Source organism: Natator depressus, chromosome 13 (assembly GCF_965152275.1).
Source record: "Natator depressus isolate rNatDep1 chromosome 13, rNatDep2.hap1, whole genome shotgun sequence".
Classification (NCBI taxonomy): domain Eukaryota; kingdom Metazoa; phylum Chordata; order Testudines; family Cheloniidae; genus Natator; species Natator depressus.
Genome location: NC_134246.1, coordinates 30,666,305 through 30,685,556, shown reverse-complemented (window position 1 = coordinate 30,685,556; position 19,252 = coordinate 30,666,305). Strand labels below are relative to the sequence as shown.

Below are 19,252 nucleotides of genomic sequence, written 5' to 3'. Positions count from 1 at the left end.
AGTCAACAGTGTAACTCTGCAAAAAAAGCAAACATCATTCTGGGATGTATTCGCAGGAGTATTGTAAGGAAGACATGAGAAGTAATTGGTCTGCTCTACTCTGCACTGATTAGGCCTCAACTGGAGTATTGTGTCCAGCTCTGGGCACCATGTTTCAGGAAAGATGTGGGCAAATTGGAGAAAGTCCGGAGAAGAGCAACAAAAATGGTTAAAGATCTAAAAAACATGACCTATAAGGGAAGATTGAAAAAATTGGGTTTGTTTAGTCTGGAGAAGAGAAGACTGAGAGGGGACATTACAGCTTTCAAGTACATAAAAGACTGTTAGAAGGAGGAGGGGAAAAAATAGTTCTTAACCACTAAGGATAGGACAAGAAGCAGTGGGCTTAAATTGCAGCAAGGGAGGTTTAGGTTGGACATTAGGAAAAATTTCCTAACTGTCAGGGTAGTTAAGCATTGGAATAAATTGCCTAGGGTCTGATTAGAAGTCAGACCAGGGCCCAGGTGGAGGTAGAGGTAAGGTTAATATTGTCAACCTTGCAGAAGCTAGGCATATTGATAAACATGCAGAAGTTGACGCTTTCCCCTGTCCAAAGGATAGAAATCATAGGGGCCATTCTTCCAGAAGCCCAGTTCCAGGTCCTGGGCTCAATCATAGAAAGCATCAGAAACCAGCCTATCACCACAACAAGAAACTTCCTGAAAGTTTGGGGCACATGGCATCATTCACTTACATGGTGAAACATGTGAGATTGCAACTCGGACCCTTTCAATCCTGGGTAGCATCAGTGTACTGAAGAGCCAGGATTGCTTGGACATGGTCATCACACTTAACCATTCAGTGGTCACTATCCTCCTTCGGTGGCTGGATCCAGAGACAGTGTATGCAGGTGTCCCATTCTTGAAACCTCAGCCGTCCATGTCTCTAGTCACTGATGCTTATGCGCTTGCCTGGGGGGCTCCTTTGGGGGTCCTCAGAACCCAGGGCCTCTGGTCCCAGGCAGAGCTCTCACTACACATCAACGTGAGAGAACTCAGAGCAGTGTGCCTTGCCTGCCAGACATTCCAATTCCATCTAAAAGGCAAATGCATATTGATGCTTACAGACAACACGACAGCAATGTTCTGTATAAACAGGCAGGGTGGAGTGCGCTCCTGTCACCTATGCAAGGAAGCTGTCCACCTTTGTGAATTCTGCATATCCCACTCAATCCATCTTGAAGCCTCCTGTCTCCTGGGGGCACAGAATGAGGTAGTGGATTGCCTCAACAGATCCTTCTCCAATCACGAATGGTCCATCCACCCAGACTTGTAACTCCCCAAATAGGACCTGTTTTGCATCAAGACGCAACAAAGTGTCTACAATTTTGCTCCTTCCTGAGTCACATCCTGGTCTCACTGACTTGTATTTTCCCTCTCGTGGAAACGCCATCTCTTCTGTGAGCCCTCCTCCCTCTCCCCCCCCCCCCCCCCACAAGGTCCTGCTGAAGGTCAGGGAGGAAGGAACGAACCTGATCCTGATAGCCTGGCCTGGCCTCGTCAGCACTGGTTTACCACCATTCTGGACCTCTCAGTGGAAACGTTTTCTCCCAAGACCACGGATGCTTACATCACCTGATCCCTTTGTGATGTTATATGATTAAAATATAACCATGTAGATCTTTGTTGCTACCACTGATTGATATATATAATTGCAACAAATCTTGTACAAAGTATGTTGTCAATGGAAAGGTTATGATTTGCTGATGTAATTATCTTATTTGTATGCATATATCATGTTTGTATCTGAAATTATGAATATTGGCTGTATACCAGTATAACTCAAATTTGTTTGCTCCTGGGTAACATCCACATGGCATTTAGCAAGCACATTGTTCAGCCAGCACATTGTATTCAAGTCGAATGGCCCATCAAAGAACACTTAACTCACAATGGACCATGAAAGAAGCCTGTCCACACCTGATGAACCTTCCTGAGGACATTCTAGATAGTGTGTGGGTAATGACTAACCTGACTCATCAAAGCATGCAAGGGCATGTGCCTAAACCAGGTGACACTAAACTCCATCTTGTGTGCCTGCATTTTTCCACACGCTATGCTAAGGGCTTTGTTTGGGACAATGAGGTTTTCCTTCCACATGGCTGAAACTGTAAAAGGCTCCATTTTGCCTCTTTCCTGCTCTGGACTATGGACTTATACTAATGGGAGCATTCTAACCAAGAGACCACCAAGGACCTTACAATTAATTGGGAGCAATCAGAGATGTAACCACTTAGCAGTTTATGCCATCATTGCTTTAAACCTGATTAACAGAAAAGCTTCAAAAACAGACTCCAACGAGAAACTGCTAAGCTTGAATTAATATGCAAACTAGATACCATTAACTTGGATTTGAATAGAGACTGGGAGTGGCTGGGTCATTACACATATTGAATCTATTTCCCCTTGTTAAGTATCCTCACACCTTCTTGTCAATTGTCTAAATAGGCCATCTTGATTATCACTACAAAAGTTTTTTCTCCTGCTGATAATAGCGCATCTTAATTAATTAGCCTCTTACTGTTGGTATGGCTACTTCCACCTCTTCATGTTGTGTGTGTGTGTGTGTGTGTATGTATGTATGTCTGTGTATGTGTGTGTTCCATTCTATGCATCCGATGAAGTGGGCTGTAGCCCACGAAAGCTTATGCTCAAATAAATTTGTTAGTCTAAGGTGCCACAAGTACTCCTGTTCTTTTTGCGGATACAGACTAACACGGCTGCTACTCTGAAACCTTTGCAATTATTGTATGTATGATTCCTTTAACCAATTTTAACTCACCTGTTTCTTTTTATAAATAAATCTTTAGATATTAGATACCAAAGAATTGGCTGTAAGCATGTATTTGGGTAAGATCTGAAATATTCATTAACTTGGTTGGTAATGTGTCCAGTCCTTTGGGATTGGTAGAACTTTTCATTTGATGAACAAGATTTTCAGTAATCCCCATCATATTTGACTTGGCTGTCTGGGGAGGAAGCTGAAGGCTGGGTTGCTTTATGGAAACTGTTTTGGCTAAAGCTGTGTAACCAGTAAGGTATTTTAGAAGCTGATTTGTTACTAGCTTGGTGGATCTAAGTATTGTCTGCCCCATTCTTTGCAGTTTGACCTAATTGAATAACCTCAGCATTGCCCCCGGGACCCCGGTCACACCCTTCATCTCACAGCCTGGAAGCTCCGTGGCTGAACCTCCTTGGAGCTAGCATGCTCCAGTACAGTTCAAGAAGATTTTAGTGAGCAGAAAGCTGTCCACTAGGACCATGTAGCTGGCAAAGTGAAAAAGGTTCTTGATCTGGTCACAACAGTTAGGGGTCTCACCCACATGGTCATGAGTATCATGTATCCTGGACTAATTGCTGCCCCTGAAGCAAAAAGAGTTGTTGGTGTCTTCGATCAGAGTCCACCTGGCTGTGATTTCAGCTTTTCACCCACGGGTGAACTGCTGAATCATCTTTGCAAGCCTGATCTGTAGTCTTTTTCTTAAGGGGCTGGACAGAACGTACCCACAGGTGAGACAACCTATCCCACCGAAGGGCCTTAACCTGGTGTTATCAAGGCTCATGGGTCCCCCATTCAAGCCTTTGGCGATGTGTTCTATACTCTACTTGTCTTTGGCCATTGCCTTGGCCAGTAGGGTCTCGGAGATTAGGCCCTTACTTCAGAACCTCCATACACAGTTTTCGTCAAGGACCATGTCCAACTGCGCCCTCACCCAGCCTTTCTTCCACAGGTAGTGTCACAATTCCATAATAACCAGGACACATTTCTCCCGGTGTTCTACCCAAAGCCGCCTGACAACAACCAGGAACAGAGACTCCATTCGCTAGATGTCTGACGGGCGCTTGCCTTCTACATAGAAAGGACTAAATCACTTCAGAAAACTCCTCAGCTTTTCATGGTGGTGGCAGACAGGCTTGTCTTTCAGTTTCAGCCCAGAGAATTTCATCATGGATCACTTACTGTATCTGCATGTGCTACGACATGGTGAAAGTCCCTGCTCCTGACAGCACATTCCACAAGGTCACAAGCGTCTTCAGTGGCATTTGTGGCACAGGTTCCCATCCAGGATATCTGTAGAGCAACAACGTGGTTTTCAGTCCACACTTTTGCAACTAACTAGAGACAATGCTGCGTTCGGCAGGGTAGTGCTTCAGTCTGCTGGTCAGTGAACTCCAAATCCTCCTCCTATACCTGCTTTGGGAGTCACCTATGTTGGAATGCACATGAGGAAGCAGTCGAGGAAAAAACAGTTACTAACCTTCCATAGCTACTGTTCTTTGAAATGTGTTGCTCATGTCCATCCAAACCCCTCCCCCCCACCACCACCCCTCTGTTAGAGTTAGCTGGCAAGAATGAACTGAGGGGGTAGCAGGGCTCTATATACCAGTGCTATGAGGGCATGACTCCAGGGGGCACGATGGATACCACTGAGGGGAAAAACTTTGTGGCTGTGGTGCACACACACCTATATTGGAATGGTCATGAGTAACACATCTCGAAGAGCAACAGTTATGGAATGTTAGTAACTCTTTTTGTTCTGCCATGAGAGCAGGGGACTGGACTAGATGACCTCTCGAGGTCTCTTCTAGTCCTGCAATTCTGTGTGCAACCCAACCAGGCACTGCTACTAAAAATCTTTGATTACAAGCGCAGTGCTGCATGTGAACCTAAAGTGGAGCACTCACAGGGACAATCATCTTGAAGAACCTCAGTTACTCACCCTGTGCAGTAACTTTCTCTTCAGAGCACCCAAACATAGTTACCCAAAGTCTGAGATGGTTTTGAGTGATCACCAGATGGGCTTTCGGTGACCCTCCTTCCGTCCAGCTGATGAGGAGTTCGGGAGTCAGCTCTTTGCCCAAAGAAAAGTTCTTTCAGGACTGCTTCCAGGTGCTTACTTTTTCTTAACCTTTTATAGCTAACTCTCACAAAACACACAACCCCTAGTTGCTGGATTCGGCAGAGCCAAATTGCTGCAGTTGCAGTGGGTTACCATAGTAACCCTGATTGCGTCTGCAATTCTCCTAGCTTTAACAAATTACTCATCTCTTATCAACAAACCATTTTTAGTATTTCTTGCCATAATAAACTTGTATGTCTGGGGCACCCAAATCTAATGTGTCTATCCACTTACTTTCTTCCATTCTTATGGTCTGTTAACTCTTTTCAGCTCCTCCCATTCTGATAAGCAAAGCTGCAACTGCAGCAATCTCGCCTTGCCTATGTGAGCCATGCAATTATTCCTAGTTATGTCACGTTCTGCTTTTAATCAGTGGTGGCTAAATACAACCAAAATGTCTGCGGTTTAGTTTGGTCAAATTCTGGTATTACATCACCGCTAGAGAGATTATTTCTCTGCCATGGGATATGCCCCCAGTATGGGACCCCTTACCATCTGCTCCAATAACCTATACCCTTGTACCACCTCTGGTACCACCATTTGAACTGGAGTCCACCTTCTCCTCCTCCGATGAATCAAGTGGCAGAGGAACTGACTGTGTCTTATCACCCCTACATGCCTTCATGGAGACATCCAGGGCAGCATCCACCGCTTTCACCACCTCAGAACCATTGGTATCCCATGCTGCGGGAGCCACTACAACCTCCTTCACATGCAGCCTGTTGGTTATACTGGGCAGGCACCATCGTCCCAAAACCCCTTCTTGGAACCATCTTGGTCCATGAGAGACCCTTCGCCTGCCTTCTCCCTATGGGATCCTTCTAACAGGTACTCAAATCAGCTGTTGGAGGAGCCCTTTAGTCCGGTCCCAGCAGTCCGTCTTCCACTCTGGATGAAGTGGTGACCGCAGCATCTCCTTTTCCTCTGGATGACTTCAAGCAATTTCAAGAACTGTTATGGAAAGTCATGGGGAAACTCCAAATTCCCCTGGAAGAAATCCAGGACACCCAGCATAAGCTGCTTGATGTTCTCCACACCCTAGGACCAGCCAGAATTGCCCAGCTAATTAATAACGCTTTTCTGGAGCCTGACACAAAAGCATGGCACTCCTCTGCCACCTGCACGGCTACCCCCAAAGGGTCTGAAAAGCGTTATGTTCCTGTCAAGGGGTCTGAGTTAATTTTTTTGCATGCTCCTCCATACTCTCTCTAAAAGAAAAGGAGTACTAGTGGCACCTTAGAGACTAACCCAGTTTATTTGAGCATCAGCTTTCGTGAGCTTCAGCTCACTTCGTCGGATGCATACTCTCTCTAGTTATCCAAATGGTGACTGAACATGGTGACTGAACAAGCCAAACAGTACCCTTAATCTACACCAGCTGATAAGGAGGGCAAGTATTTGCACCTTTTGGCCTTCAATTCAGAATCATGAACTATCAGGCATTACTAGCCAAATAGGACTTTTTGATTTACAGTAAGTTTGAGGAATTTACTGATAGTGTGTCTCAACATGATTGGGCTTGTTTTCAGACACTTACTGAGGAAGAGAAGCTGGTAGCCAGAACAGCCCTTCAGTCAGTGATAGATGCAGCAAATACCTCCTCCAGGGCCATGGCTGCGGCCATAGTTATGCATAGGGAATCTTGGCTCCATTCCTCTGATTTCCCAAGGGAGGTACAGAAGACATCCCCTTTGATGAATCCCATCATTTTAACCAAAAGATGGATGAATCGCTACATACCCTTAAGGATTCCAAGCCACCCTTTGCTCTCTCAGCATCTACACTCCTGCCCCAAAGGGCAAATTTCACTGCTCACCATACACCCAATGTTATAGGGCTCCCCAATTCTATCCTCGGAGACCTTATGAGCTCCTGAGGAAATGCCAAAAAGCTAGAGATCTCTCCTCCCAGGCCCCCCTTTGCAGGCTTTGATGTAGCTGCTACAACTTCTAGCCAAGAGGTATTTCTGAGGTGACCCCAAGAGCTGCCAACCACTATGACCCCCACCTCATGACCCCCCCCTTACACCCTTTGGGGGTGGTTCAGCACTCTTTCCCATGCTTGGAGAGTGATAACAATGGACAAATTGGTTAACTTCACCCACCATGGCTACATGGTCGAATTTATCACGCTACCTTCTCGAAGATTCTTCCCTGCCTGTTCCTGTTCAGAGACTACATTCACGACCATATCCTCACCCAAAAGGTGAACTCCTTATTACAACGGGTGTGGTAAAACACATTCCCCTGGAATATCAGTGATTAGGTTTTTTTACTCAACTTAGTTCCTGATACTCAAGAAGAGAGGTGGGTGGAGACCAGTCCTTGATTTCAGACATCTCAATTGCTTCGTTCACAGACTCAAGTTTCATATGGTCATGCTGGCAGCGATTATCCCATCCTTAAAAAAAGGCATGTGATTTTCGACTCTGCAGGTGAAGGATGCTTATTTTCACATCAATATCCATCTGACCCACAGACGCTTCCCGAGATTCACAGTGGACAGCCACCATTTCCTGTAGAGGGTGCTCCCCTTCAGAATAGCCACTGCTCCCAGAGTCTTTACCAAAGTTTTCTATCATAGCAGCCTGTGTCAGACTTTATGGGGTCCTGGTGTTTCCATATCTCAATGATAGGCTTTGTGCTGTCCAGGCAAGAAGCCCACGTGTCAAACTCTATGTTGCTCAACCTTCTTTCATCCCTCATAGTCCACATCAACATTGAGAAGTTGATCCTAGACCCCATGGAGTCTCTGGACTTAATAGGAGTTCAGTCCTATTAATCAGTTCAGTCACAGCATGAGCCTACTTACCAAAAGACAGGTTCTAGGCAATGAGTGACAACATAACTAACATTGTGAGCAATCCTTATATCCCAGCCAGGACTTGCCTGTCTTTCCTGGGCCTATGGCTTCATGTATGAGAGTGACCCCTGTTGCAAGATTCCACTTTCGCTGTGTGATGTCTTTTGCTGTCTTCAGATGTGGCGCCAGTCAATTTACTCACCAAACCATCACTCCATGGATTTCATGCTGACAGTTCCTGCCAGGTTACTGTCATCCCTCCAGGGGTGGGCAGACCCATGTCACATATGTGTAGGGGTTCCCTTCCTTCCCTCCTCCCCGACACATCCCTGGTAGGCTGGGTAGCCAACATGGACAATCACATGACACAGGGAATGTGGTCTCCCAAGAATCCAGGATGCACATAAATATCCTGGAACTTCAAGCTGTAAGAAAGGCATGCCAATCCTTTCTTCCGTTTATTTGTTCCTATCACGTTCATCATGTTAGACAGCATCACCATTTTTTTTCTATATCAACAAACGGGAGAATGAGATCAGCTGCTCTGTGCTCAGAAGTGCTCAGTCTTTGGAATTGGTGCCTCAATGACCAGATCCTCTTGTCCGAATCCTATCTTCTGGGGACACAGAATGTACTCACGGACTTGCTCAGCAGACGTTTTGCCATCGACCACAAGTGGAAACTTCACAATTCTGTAGTATGTGGTATTTTCACCTGATGGGGGACTCCAACCAGAGACCTATTCGCTTCACAAATGAACAGCAAATGCAACACACACTGCTCCAGGGAAGGCCTCAGTTACTGCTCTCAGGGCGATGCTCAGGGTGTAGCTGACCAAATCAGCTACATCATCTTGCCTTGAATACTGCACAAGATCCAGCAAGACAGAGCAATGGTCGTTCTGATCGTCTTCTGCTGGCCCAGACAATTCTGGTTTCCTAATCTCTTCTGCATGCCATCCCATCCACTGATTCTCATCCCCATCTTCCCCAATCTTCTGACCACGTACAATGGCGAGATCAGACAGCCCAGTCCACGTGTGCTCCACCTCAGAGTGTGGTACTTGGATGGGCTTCTGCTTTAGAACAGACATGCTCTTCAGCCATGCAAGACATCCTCTCCAGCAGCCGGAAGAACTCCACTAGGCAGTGTTATCAAGCCAAGTTCAAACATTTCTTATCTTGGGTGCAACAAAAAGGAGTTTTACTTGAATCAGCAGGGATCCCCCTCATTCTGGACTACGTTCTATTCTTAGTCATTGGGTCTTTCCCTCAACTCCTTGAGAGTCCACCTGGTGGCCATTAGCGTATTGGTGTATCCAGTGGAGAGTTGAATAATCTTTACACATCCACTAACCCCTAGGTTTTGGAAAGGCCTCATCAGAACCTTCTCACTTGTCCAAACGATCGCATCCCAATGGGACCTAGTCTAGTTCTCTGTATGCTGATGAAACCACCCTTTGAACCATTAGCATCGTGCTCCATGTCCCTCCTTTCCGTTGCTATCACTTCCGCAAGAAGGGTCAGGGAACTCAGAGCTACAATGGCAGACCCATGTTTCATGCTCTTCCACAAGGATAGTCTCCTTACGTCTACACCCCAAATTTATACCAAAGATTGTGTTTGTTTCACATCAATCAATCCATTCTCTTACCTGTTTTCTTCCAAAAACCACACTCCTCTGCAGAGGAACATTGACTCCATTCCCTAGGTGTCTGACAAGTTCTGGCCTTCTACCTATAGAGAATGAAACCTATCAGGAAGTCCCCTAGACTGTTTGTTGCAATAGCAGAAAGACTTGAGGGGCAGGCCATCTCCACCCAGAGAATCTCTAAATGGATTTTGGGTTGCATTCAACTCTGCTACTAAAGTTTAGGCCGCGCCCCTCCCCCCCCCCCCCCCCCCCCCCGCTCCATGAGAGCTCAGGCTTCGACCTCCCTTCAGGATGTGCCACTTATGGGCATATGTAGAGTAGCCATGTGGAATTCTGTGCACACCTTTTGTGCAGCACACTATGCCTTACATAGGACTTGGTAGTGGATAACTCCTTTGGCATGGCAGTTCTCCACATCCTCTTCTGACTTAGGTACTGCTTGTTAATCACCCTTAGTGGAATCACTCGAAGAGGAGGTTACTTACCTATAACTGGAGGTTCTTTGAGATATGTGGTCCCTATTTGTATTCCACTTCCTGTCCTCCTTCCCCTCTTCTCTGGATCTGTCTGGTTCGTGGTGGACAAGGAACTGGAGAAGCAGTTCCGTCTGAGGTGATAAAGGGTGGGACAGAAGTATGAGGCGAGCCAAGGTGCATGTGCGGCCCAATGGACGCTACTTTCAAATTCTCCAGCTCTGGACACGTGGTACGCATGTGTAACTCTTAGTGGAATACAGATAGGGACCACACATCTCCAAGAACCTCCGGTTACAGGCAAGTAACTGCATCTTAATTAAAAGAGAATGTCTTTTCAGAGGAAAAGAAGGTTAGTTACTGAAAAAACTCAAATGCATGAGATCGCCGGCTTGTTCTCTGTGCTTGACTTCCTCTGTAAGAATGAGGCCCTCCACTTTCACTTTCCAATTCCAGAGGCAGTTCTTCCCCTGGACTTTTGTTTTATTTTACATTAAGCCAAATATGTCTGCAATACCTGCAGCCTCCCAGAGTCACTGTAAGAGGACAGACTTCTTAAAATGAGTCAGTGTATGTTAAAGATTCTTTGTATGTTAAAGATTCCTTGTATGTTACAGATATGTGAAATTCTTTTTGGATCTCATGGGCCTTATGGCAGCCACTACATTTGTGCATCTGAGAATGAGATCTATGCAGCACTAGTTATCACAGACCAAACTGGGACAGCCTTCAGATGTTGATCATCATGCCTAAGAGTACTATAACTTCTCTAAAATGGTTGTCAGTCAGGGCGAATGTTCTTGGGGTGTAGAGTTCAGTTCTCTGGATCCATCCCTGACAGTAACTTCAGACACATCAAACAAGGGTTGGGGGCTGTATCTGAATCATTTGACAATTCTAGGGCACTGATTTTTTCTCAGGAGGGAGCCCTGTACATCAGTGTGTTAGGGCTATTCGTTTGCCCTTCAGGTCATTTCTCTCCCACCTTCAGGGGATGGTCATGCAGATGATGGACAATAGAGCAGCGTTGTATTACATCATCAAGCAGAGGAGTGCTCACTCTGTTCTCCTATGCACAGAAGCTGTAGGTTTATGGGATTAGTGTATTCACTGTGAAATTTATTTTTTAGCCCCACACTTGGCAGGAGAAAGTGTAGTTGTGAATCATCTCAGCGGAGAGAGTTCCCAAATTCAGTTGGTTCAGACCATATTCTCCATTTAGCGGGAGCTGACCAGATGTGGATCTGTTCACAGCAAGGATCAACAAAGTGTCATCTCTTCTGATCCAGAGCGGGCAGAGACAGTCAATCCCTGTCTGATGCCTTTCTTCTACACTGTGGGAATGGCTTTATGTTCGCTTTGTGTGCCCCTTCCATTGATCCAGACGGTTGTAAGACATTTCAGGACAGGGCCAGGATGATACTCGTCGTCCCAGCTTGACCACATTAGCGGTGGTTTACTGATCATCTTCAGCTGTCTTTAATGCATCTTCCTCTGTCCCCAGATCTCCTGTACCAGCAGGAGAGCAGGATCTTTCATCCAGACCCAAAGTCTCTTCACCTGATGGTGTGAGTGATTGTACTTTCACTCTGTGTTTGACCAGTGTTCTTTGTGCAGCATATGCTAGTTAATTCTCAAAACAGTCTACTAGAACCATTTAAAGTTGACCAGGTTTCAGACGTGGGTGAGGGAAAGCTCTGATTTCCCCTGTATTTGCTTTCATTCCTTGTGTTCTGGAATACTTAGCCTCTGATTCTTTAAGTACATTATCTAACTCTTCATTAAAAGTGCATTTGGCAGCCATCTCTGCATATCATACTCTAGTTGATAGCAGGTCACTGGTTGGTGGTTGTTTGGTTAAAAGATTTGACGGGTTTGTCAAACGTGTATTCCCCATTAGCAATCCTGTCCTTCTTGGGATCTCAGCTTGGTGTTGTCATGCTGGTAAAATAGCCCTCTGAACCCTTGGCTGAAATGTTCATTCTTCAGTTTATCAAAACGTCTTTCATTATTGCCATCACATTGACCAGGAGAGTAAGTGAGTTGAATGCCCTTATGGCTGATCCACCTTTCACTTTTTCATCAGGACAAGGTAGTTCTCAGACCTGATCCCAGATTCTTACCTAAGTGCTGTCTGATTTTTACATCTTTCAAACCATTAATTTGTTAGCCCCCGCCCCCCCCCCCCCCCAATAAGTGAGGCTCTATCCCAGGGGTGGCCAACCTGAGCGTGAGAAGGAGCCAAAATTCACCAGGGTACATTGCCAAAGAGCCACAGTAATACATCAGGAGCCCCGCATCAGCTCCCGCTCCCAGCGCCTCCTGCCCACTGGTAGCCCTGCCAGTCAGCACCTCCCCTTCCCTCTCCACACCTCCCATTCAGCTGTTTCGTGGCGTGCAGGAGGCTGGGGGGTAGGGGGAGGAGTAAGGGCTCGGCAGGCTCGGGGAGGGTGCGGGAAGGGGTGGAGTGGGGACAGGGCCTGTGGCAGAACCAGGGGTTGAGCAGTGAGCACCCCCTGGCACCTTGGAAAGTTGGTGCCTGTAGCTCCAGCCCCGGAGCCTATACAAGGAGCCACATATTAACTTCTGAAGAGCTGCATGTGGCTCCGGAGCCACAGGTTGGCCAACCCTGATCTGTCCTATATAATTCATATGTCAGAACGGCCCTCACCTTTTACCTGGGCAGAGCTCAAAGCTTTTGGAAATTTGTCTAGGTTGTTTGCGTCTTATGCGGAGAACCACATGGCATGTATAGTGTCTTCCCGGACCGTTTCTCTGTGGATTAAACAATATATTACCGAATGCAATGCACTGGTAAAAGTTCCTGCACCTGCTGTGATTTGACCACATTCCACGAGCTGTGACTACTTACTTTGCTTGCCTGTGGCAGATCCCAGTTGCTGAAATTTGCAGAAGCTGCAATCTGGACTTCAGTGCATGCTTTCACTAAGCCTGATGCTTTATACTTGGCATCTAGGGTGGAGGCTGGATTTGGCAAAGCACTGCTTTCAACTAGAACTCAGCTCCCACCTTCTGGTTGGTTGTCAGAACTGCTTATCAGTCTACCCCCATACATGGGAATGTGCACGCAAAGAAGAAATAAGGGTTACCTACTTGTAACTGGAGTTCTTTGAGATGTTTCTGCATATTCACACTTCCCATCCAGCTTCTCCTCTCAGTCAGAGTCCTTGTTTGTTCTGTGTCTCGGGCTTTGCAGTGGAAGGAACTGAGGTGATGAGGGCACTCCGCCCACTTTATAACTTTGCTGTCAGTGTCTGCTGACCCTGAGGGAAGGGAGTGCAAGAGTGCTCTGAAACTGCTAGGAAGAAGTTTTTACCGTAAGGCACCACAAGGCGGCGCAGAATCCATAAGTGTGAATCTGCAGAGCCATTTCAAAGTTTTACAAGTTTTAAGTCTCAGGTCACAAGTTAATATTTTTGTTTTTGTTGTCGGCAAAAAAATGTTTTAAAATTTGGTATTTTATATTAGCCTTTTTTGGGGGGGGAGGGGATTTCAGGAACCTCTTGACCAAATAAACCCAAATATTCATATTGACTCTATCCCCTATCTCAATTGGTATAGCAGTTTTTATTTTAGTTTGAGTATTCATATGCGCTTTAGAGACCTTTGAAAATTAACTCTAAACAAAAAGTTCTGCTAACCTGAACTATGGTGCTCCCATGATAACGCTTTCTTCGCTGGCTTAGACAGATTGCATCTGGTTCCAAAAAATGATTCATGATTTCACTGCAATCACATGATACGACTCAATCTAAATATAAGTGCTTTTAAAAAAAAAAAAGTCTTTGTTTTCTCTAAGTAATTTCTAGGTGCTGGGAGTAGCTCCATAAGTTAAAATTGCACCAAATTTAGCTTAGTCAGGTCTTTAAAACCTCTGTCGTTTTGCCCAGTTGCCGCCTTTAGAAACCTCAGAATGGAAAAATGGACATGTCTGAGGTTTTTGAAGATACTGCAAGCACTGGTGAGGGTGCCTGGACTAAGATATAAACATTAAAAAAACCACTGTTATGAAACTTAGGTTAGGGCTCTCTCTCCTTTATTTTTTTTCCAGGTTTCTCTTGCTAAATACCCTCAGTCCGTGCAAACCACAAACTTTACATACACACTAGTCACCTGTGTCTGCCAATGCAACTTGAAAATCTTTACATTTTATATTGAACATTTAAAAAGTTGTTCCCCCTAATTTATCATGACAGTAAGCAGTTTCTCCAAGAATAAATGGCAGAGCTCACTATCTGACCAGGGAGGAAGAATTGGCAGCCGGAGCACCTGGGTGATAGCCACTATCTGAAGGAGGAAGGGAAATGGGGTGGGAATGCACCATTTGTTGGCAGGGAGTGGAAAGAGGTGGGCGTGAGTGTGTGTGTAGGTATATATGAGGTTGGGGTTGCCATCCATGTCTCCCTTAACACACTCCTGTTTTCCCTGCGTTAAGGCTTCCTGGCTGAGGTACATGTATTTTCTGTCCATATACTGGTAGTCCCAGTCTGAGGAACTTCTTGTGGCTTGTCAGATTGACACTTGCCAACCAGTGAGCTGTAGATGGCTAGCTGGCTGGGGCAGCTGCTGGAAGAGGAGACCTTGTAGCTGATAGAAGTTCAATATGTCTCCCCCTCTTGCACCTTTCCAAAATAGCGGGAGACGCTGAAGGAGCTGGGAGAGGGGAAGACAGTTTTAAAGCTGTGTAGGGACAGAGCTAAGAGTCCCATTCCTGTGGCAGCTGCCAAATCACTGTTGCTAAACTGAGAGTTTCAATTTGATGAACCAGACTGATTATAGATGTGCATTTGCTGTGGGGTGTTTTTTAAATTAAGTATGATATGTGCTGCATATGGTGGATGGGTTACTAGAGAGCTATGTGTAGGATGTGTTTGGATCTGTTGGCATCACTATTTATTTCCTGCACTTTGTGGTTTTGCATTATTGATTAAATCATTTGAGGAACATAAACTGTTAGTCTCTGAAGTGCCACTAGTACTCCTTTTTCTTTTTGCGAATACAGACTAACACGGCTGCTACTCTGAAACCTGTCCTCTAATAATGTTTTGTGTGTAGAAAGGCATTTATGATGTGACACACTCCATGATCTTTGACCTTAATCATTTTGATTACTAATAATCAGAAACTGAAATAATCTTTTTAAAAATTTGGTTGTGAATGGTATATACCAAAGGGTTACTCAGATTATATAGTTCTCCTTTCCTTTATACTATGGTTGCACCTAGAGGGGTCAACCAGGTCAGGGCCCCATTGTTCTAGACACTATTCAAGCGTACATAAAATGATGGTTCCTTTCCCGGAGATCTTACTATCTAAAATATGACATAACAGGTGGTTTAGACCAAAAAGGAGACAGGCTGACAGCAGAGATATGGGTTCATAAAATATCAGGGTTGGAAGGGACCTCAGGAGGTCATCTAGTCCAACCCCCTGCTCAAAGCAGGACCTAATCCCCAACTAAATAATCCCAGCCAGGGCTTTGTCAAGCCTGACCTTAAAAACCTCTAAGGAAGGAGATTCCACCACCTCCCTAGGTAACGCATTCCAGTGTTTCACCACCCTCCTAGTGAAAAAGTTGTTCCTAATATCCAACCTAAACCTCCCCCACTGCAACTTGAGACCATTACATGTTCTGTCATCTGGTACCACTGAAAACACTCTAGATCCATCCTCTTTGGAACCCCCTTTCAGGTAGTTGAAAGAGCTATCAAATCCCCCCCCCCCCCCCCCGTCTTCTCTTCCGCAGACTAAATAATCCCAGTTCCCTCAGCCTCTCTTCATAAGTCATGTGCTCCAGCCCCCTAATCATTTTTGTTGCCCTCCGCTGGACACTTTTCCACATCCTTCTTGTAGTGTGGGGCTCAAAACTGGATCCCACTCCAGATGAGGCCTCACCAATGCCGAATAGAGGGGAATGATCATGTCCCTCAATCTGCTCCTACTTATACAGCCCAAAATGCCGTTAGCCTTCTTGGCAACAAGGGCACACTGTTGACTCATGTCCAGCTTCTCGTCCACCGTAACCCCTAGGTCCTTTTCTGCAGGACTGCTGCCTAGCCTCTCAGTCCCTAGTCTGTAGCAGTGCATGGGAGTCTTCCTTCCTAAGTGCAGGACTCTGCACTTGTCCTTGTTGAACCTCATCAGATTTCTTTTGGGCCCAATCCTCTAATTTGTCTAGGTCCCTCTGTGTCCTATCCCTACCCTCCAGCCACTCCTCCCAGTTTAGTGTCATCTGCAAACTTGCTGAGGGTGCAATCCATGCCATCCTTCAGATAATTAATAAAAGATACTGAACAAAACCAGCCCCAGAATTAGTAAACAATAGAATGTGCGCGTTTCTTTGTCAGCAGTAAATTCCTTGCTGTGCCATGTATGACCTTGAGAAAATGGCTTAATCTTTGTGTTTCTCACGTATAAAATGGAAATAATACCTTTTTTTCTACCCTTTGTCTTGTCTAAGCTCTTCTGGGCAGGGGCTTTCTTTTACTATATATGTACAGCACAACTGCAATCTTGGTTGGCATTATGTGCTACTGTAATACAAATAAATACTGTAATTTGTATTGATTTGGTACGCTTAACTTTAGTGCTGCCGAAATACTCGAGCACATAGTGATAGGAAATTGCAACAACCAGCAGAAGACTGTTTATCTTTTCTGTCCATAGTTGCATAAAGTAACATAGACCTAAGTTAAAATGTGTGTGACACAGAATGGGAGACTAATTGTGAGCTGTCCTTTCTAAAATAAACTGCAATTTTATCTAATTTCAGCTGTTAATGACAAAGAGAAGAATAAAGAGAAGAAATCCAAAGACGCTGTAAGGTCAAAGTCGAAGAAGAAGAAAAAGAAATTTAAGTCTGGTAAAATACACTTTTTTTTTTTTTTTCCCCTGTAGAAAGTGGCCTTAGTCTTTCGGTTTGACTCTCTCTTGACCCCAGTTCAAAGTTTTCTATGACCAGTGACAGTATATAGGAGAGATTGTACTGTTTTGTCTTTAATCGCCACCAGTTGTGACGTAATAATCCATTAAAGGTGAAGTGTGAATAGCATGGCATTTTCTTGCTGATTGAAGGGCACAGCCATTGAGGTAGATGGCTGATAAAAACCAGTGAATCAGTAAATAAATGGATGTGCCCAAGGACAACTTCTCCAAAACATCCCTCTCCCCAAAAAGTGTACAAATCAGTGCTCCTTGAAGTAGTGATGTGACAATATTTTTTTCTTTTCTGTCACTGTTCTCAGTAGGAGCTGCTGGATGCTGACCACTTTTAAAAATCTGGCCACTTTGTTTAGTTGCTTTATTGGGAGCTGAGCTCTTCTGAAAATGTAGCCTTAGTTGAGGATTTTGAAAATCTAACCCCAACTTATCATTGTCCTTCATAGCTATTGTTCTTCTTTGACTTGTGTGTCATTGTGGATCCCACTGTATGTGTGCATGCTCTCGTGCTCAAGATTGGATTATTTTGAATAGCATTGTCCTTCGGGTCTGCGCCTGTGCCACCTCTGTGATTCCTTGTGAGACTCTGCATAAAGGGTAGAGGAGTCTTCATTCTCCCTCAGTTCCCTCTGAACTGTCAATGACAGTAAGACAGAACCCAGAGTGTTTCTGACCCAGTACTTCTACAGAGCTTCAAATTTGATCCCTTTTTGACTAGATTCGTGAAGAAAATTTATGTTCACCCCTCTTCTTGCTTTTTTTTCTTTTATTTGGGCTTTCCAAAAAAAAAAAGAGAAGAGACCACCCTTGAACAGCAGGGTGAAGCATTTTGCAGCAACATGGTGGGCTCTAAACAGTCAGGGTTCAAACCCTACTCATCCTGTGATGGTCTCATCCCTCTTACTGATGGACACATCTATATTCTAAGCTCAATAACTCTGTCCAGGATTGTCCTCCCCATCAGTGAGGGCATACTGGAGCCAGCTAAGGGACTCTGGCAAACCTGGGCCACTCCTCCATTTCTAAAAAAGACATCAGGTGACCCCAAAGGGCTCTGAATGTTTTTATGCTCACCCAAACACAGGCTATTTGGGGGGGATGTCCACAGTTCAGGACAAATTTAGTCCTTAAAAGGTACTCCCAAATACAAAGATCCAAAGAAGTTGGTCCTGTTTTTATGTAAAGCATACTTCTCCGCACTACTTCAACTCCAGAGGCAAAGTGCCATGATTTCTTTGAAAAATAACTGCCTCACCTGGGAGAAGGTCATTTGCTTTTGTAATCCAGTTACTGAGAAGTTAAAAAGAGTGGCGGTTGGAAACAAAGAAAAGTCTATAATTTCTTTTCTGTTTATTTCGGGAAGGGGAATGAAGCTGCAGAAAAGGCAAGATGAGCAAATAAATGTATGCAAAGCACACTAGGAAGCAGAAGTGTTGTGTGCAGAACGCTGCTTATTCACTGCAGAAAAAAATACGGATGGGTTGAAAGTCCTCCTCATGGCATATGACAATTAACATGTGCCTGAAGACTCAGAGAATCTGCCTGATACCACCACTACCATGACCACAAAGGAGCTGGAGCTGGCCATGATAGAGCTCTGCAAGCTGGAACTAACAGAAGAAGAGTGTGTGAGTGCCAGCAGAGGGTGGCAAAAATTGAAGCCAAGAAAAGAAAGAGATTGCATGCACTGAACATACTGGCCTTACAAAAGCCCATGGGTAATACTCCCCCAGGGGCATCCAGCAGGGACAAGCTTTGCCCTGCATACACAGAGAGATTAAAAAGTGTATCTCCATTTTTGAAAGGATATGTGCATTGCAAAAGATTCCAGAGGAATAAAGAGTACCCACACTGATCTCCAAGTTGTCTGATAAAGCACTGCGGGTGTTAAATGAGGTGGACATGGAGGAGGCATTGAAATATGTTGAATTTTAAAAAGCTTTGTTGCAAAGGTTTCAGATCACCCCTGAGGTATATCGTTTAAGGTTTAGGAACCTCTAAAAGCATGACAAGAGAAGTCAGAGCAGCAGTTTGGGATAAAACCCCTCCCACTGTATAGGAAGCAGCTGATACTGCTGACTCTCACGTACAAGCCAGACACTTCAGTGAGCACAGATACAAGAGGGAACAGCAGAAGCCCAGTTGAAAGTGGGTGCTCCATTTTATCTCTAGGAAAAGGGGGGACGGTGGCGAGTGAAAGCACGCCCCACCCCAGAACCCATCCCCTCCTGATAATCGTAATTACAGGCCTCGAACACAGGAGAACAGCCCAAGAAAGTGTTACTCATGTGGTTCCACTGAGCACATGAAAAGAGATTGTCTAAGCAAGGGGAATCCAAATAAAAACCCTGTTCAGCCCTGGTTAATGCATCTACCTTGGACTTAAGACCCCAGGAGGTGGTTTAGGTGATCCTAGTGAATTTTG

At 45.1% G+C, this 19,252-nt stretch overlaps 1 protein-coding gene across 7 annotated transcripts in view; it reads left to right on the top strand.

The window, feature by feature from the left end:
• PHF20 (PHD finger protein 20) overlaps positions 1–19,252 on the top strand; it is a 176,293-nt gene that overhangs the window by 105,328 nt on the left and 51,713 nt on the right. For all 7 annotated transcript variants that reach the window (XM_074970384.1, XM_074970389.1, XM_074970388.1 and 4 more), the window contains one exon: positions 16,661–16,750. In XM_074970384.1, coding sequence (XP_074826485.1) covers positions 16,661–16,750 — 90 coding nt within the window. The remainder of the gene's footprint in view (positions 1–16,660; positions 16,751–19,252) is intronic.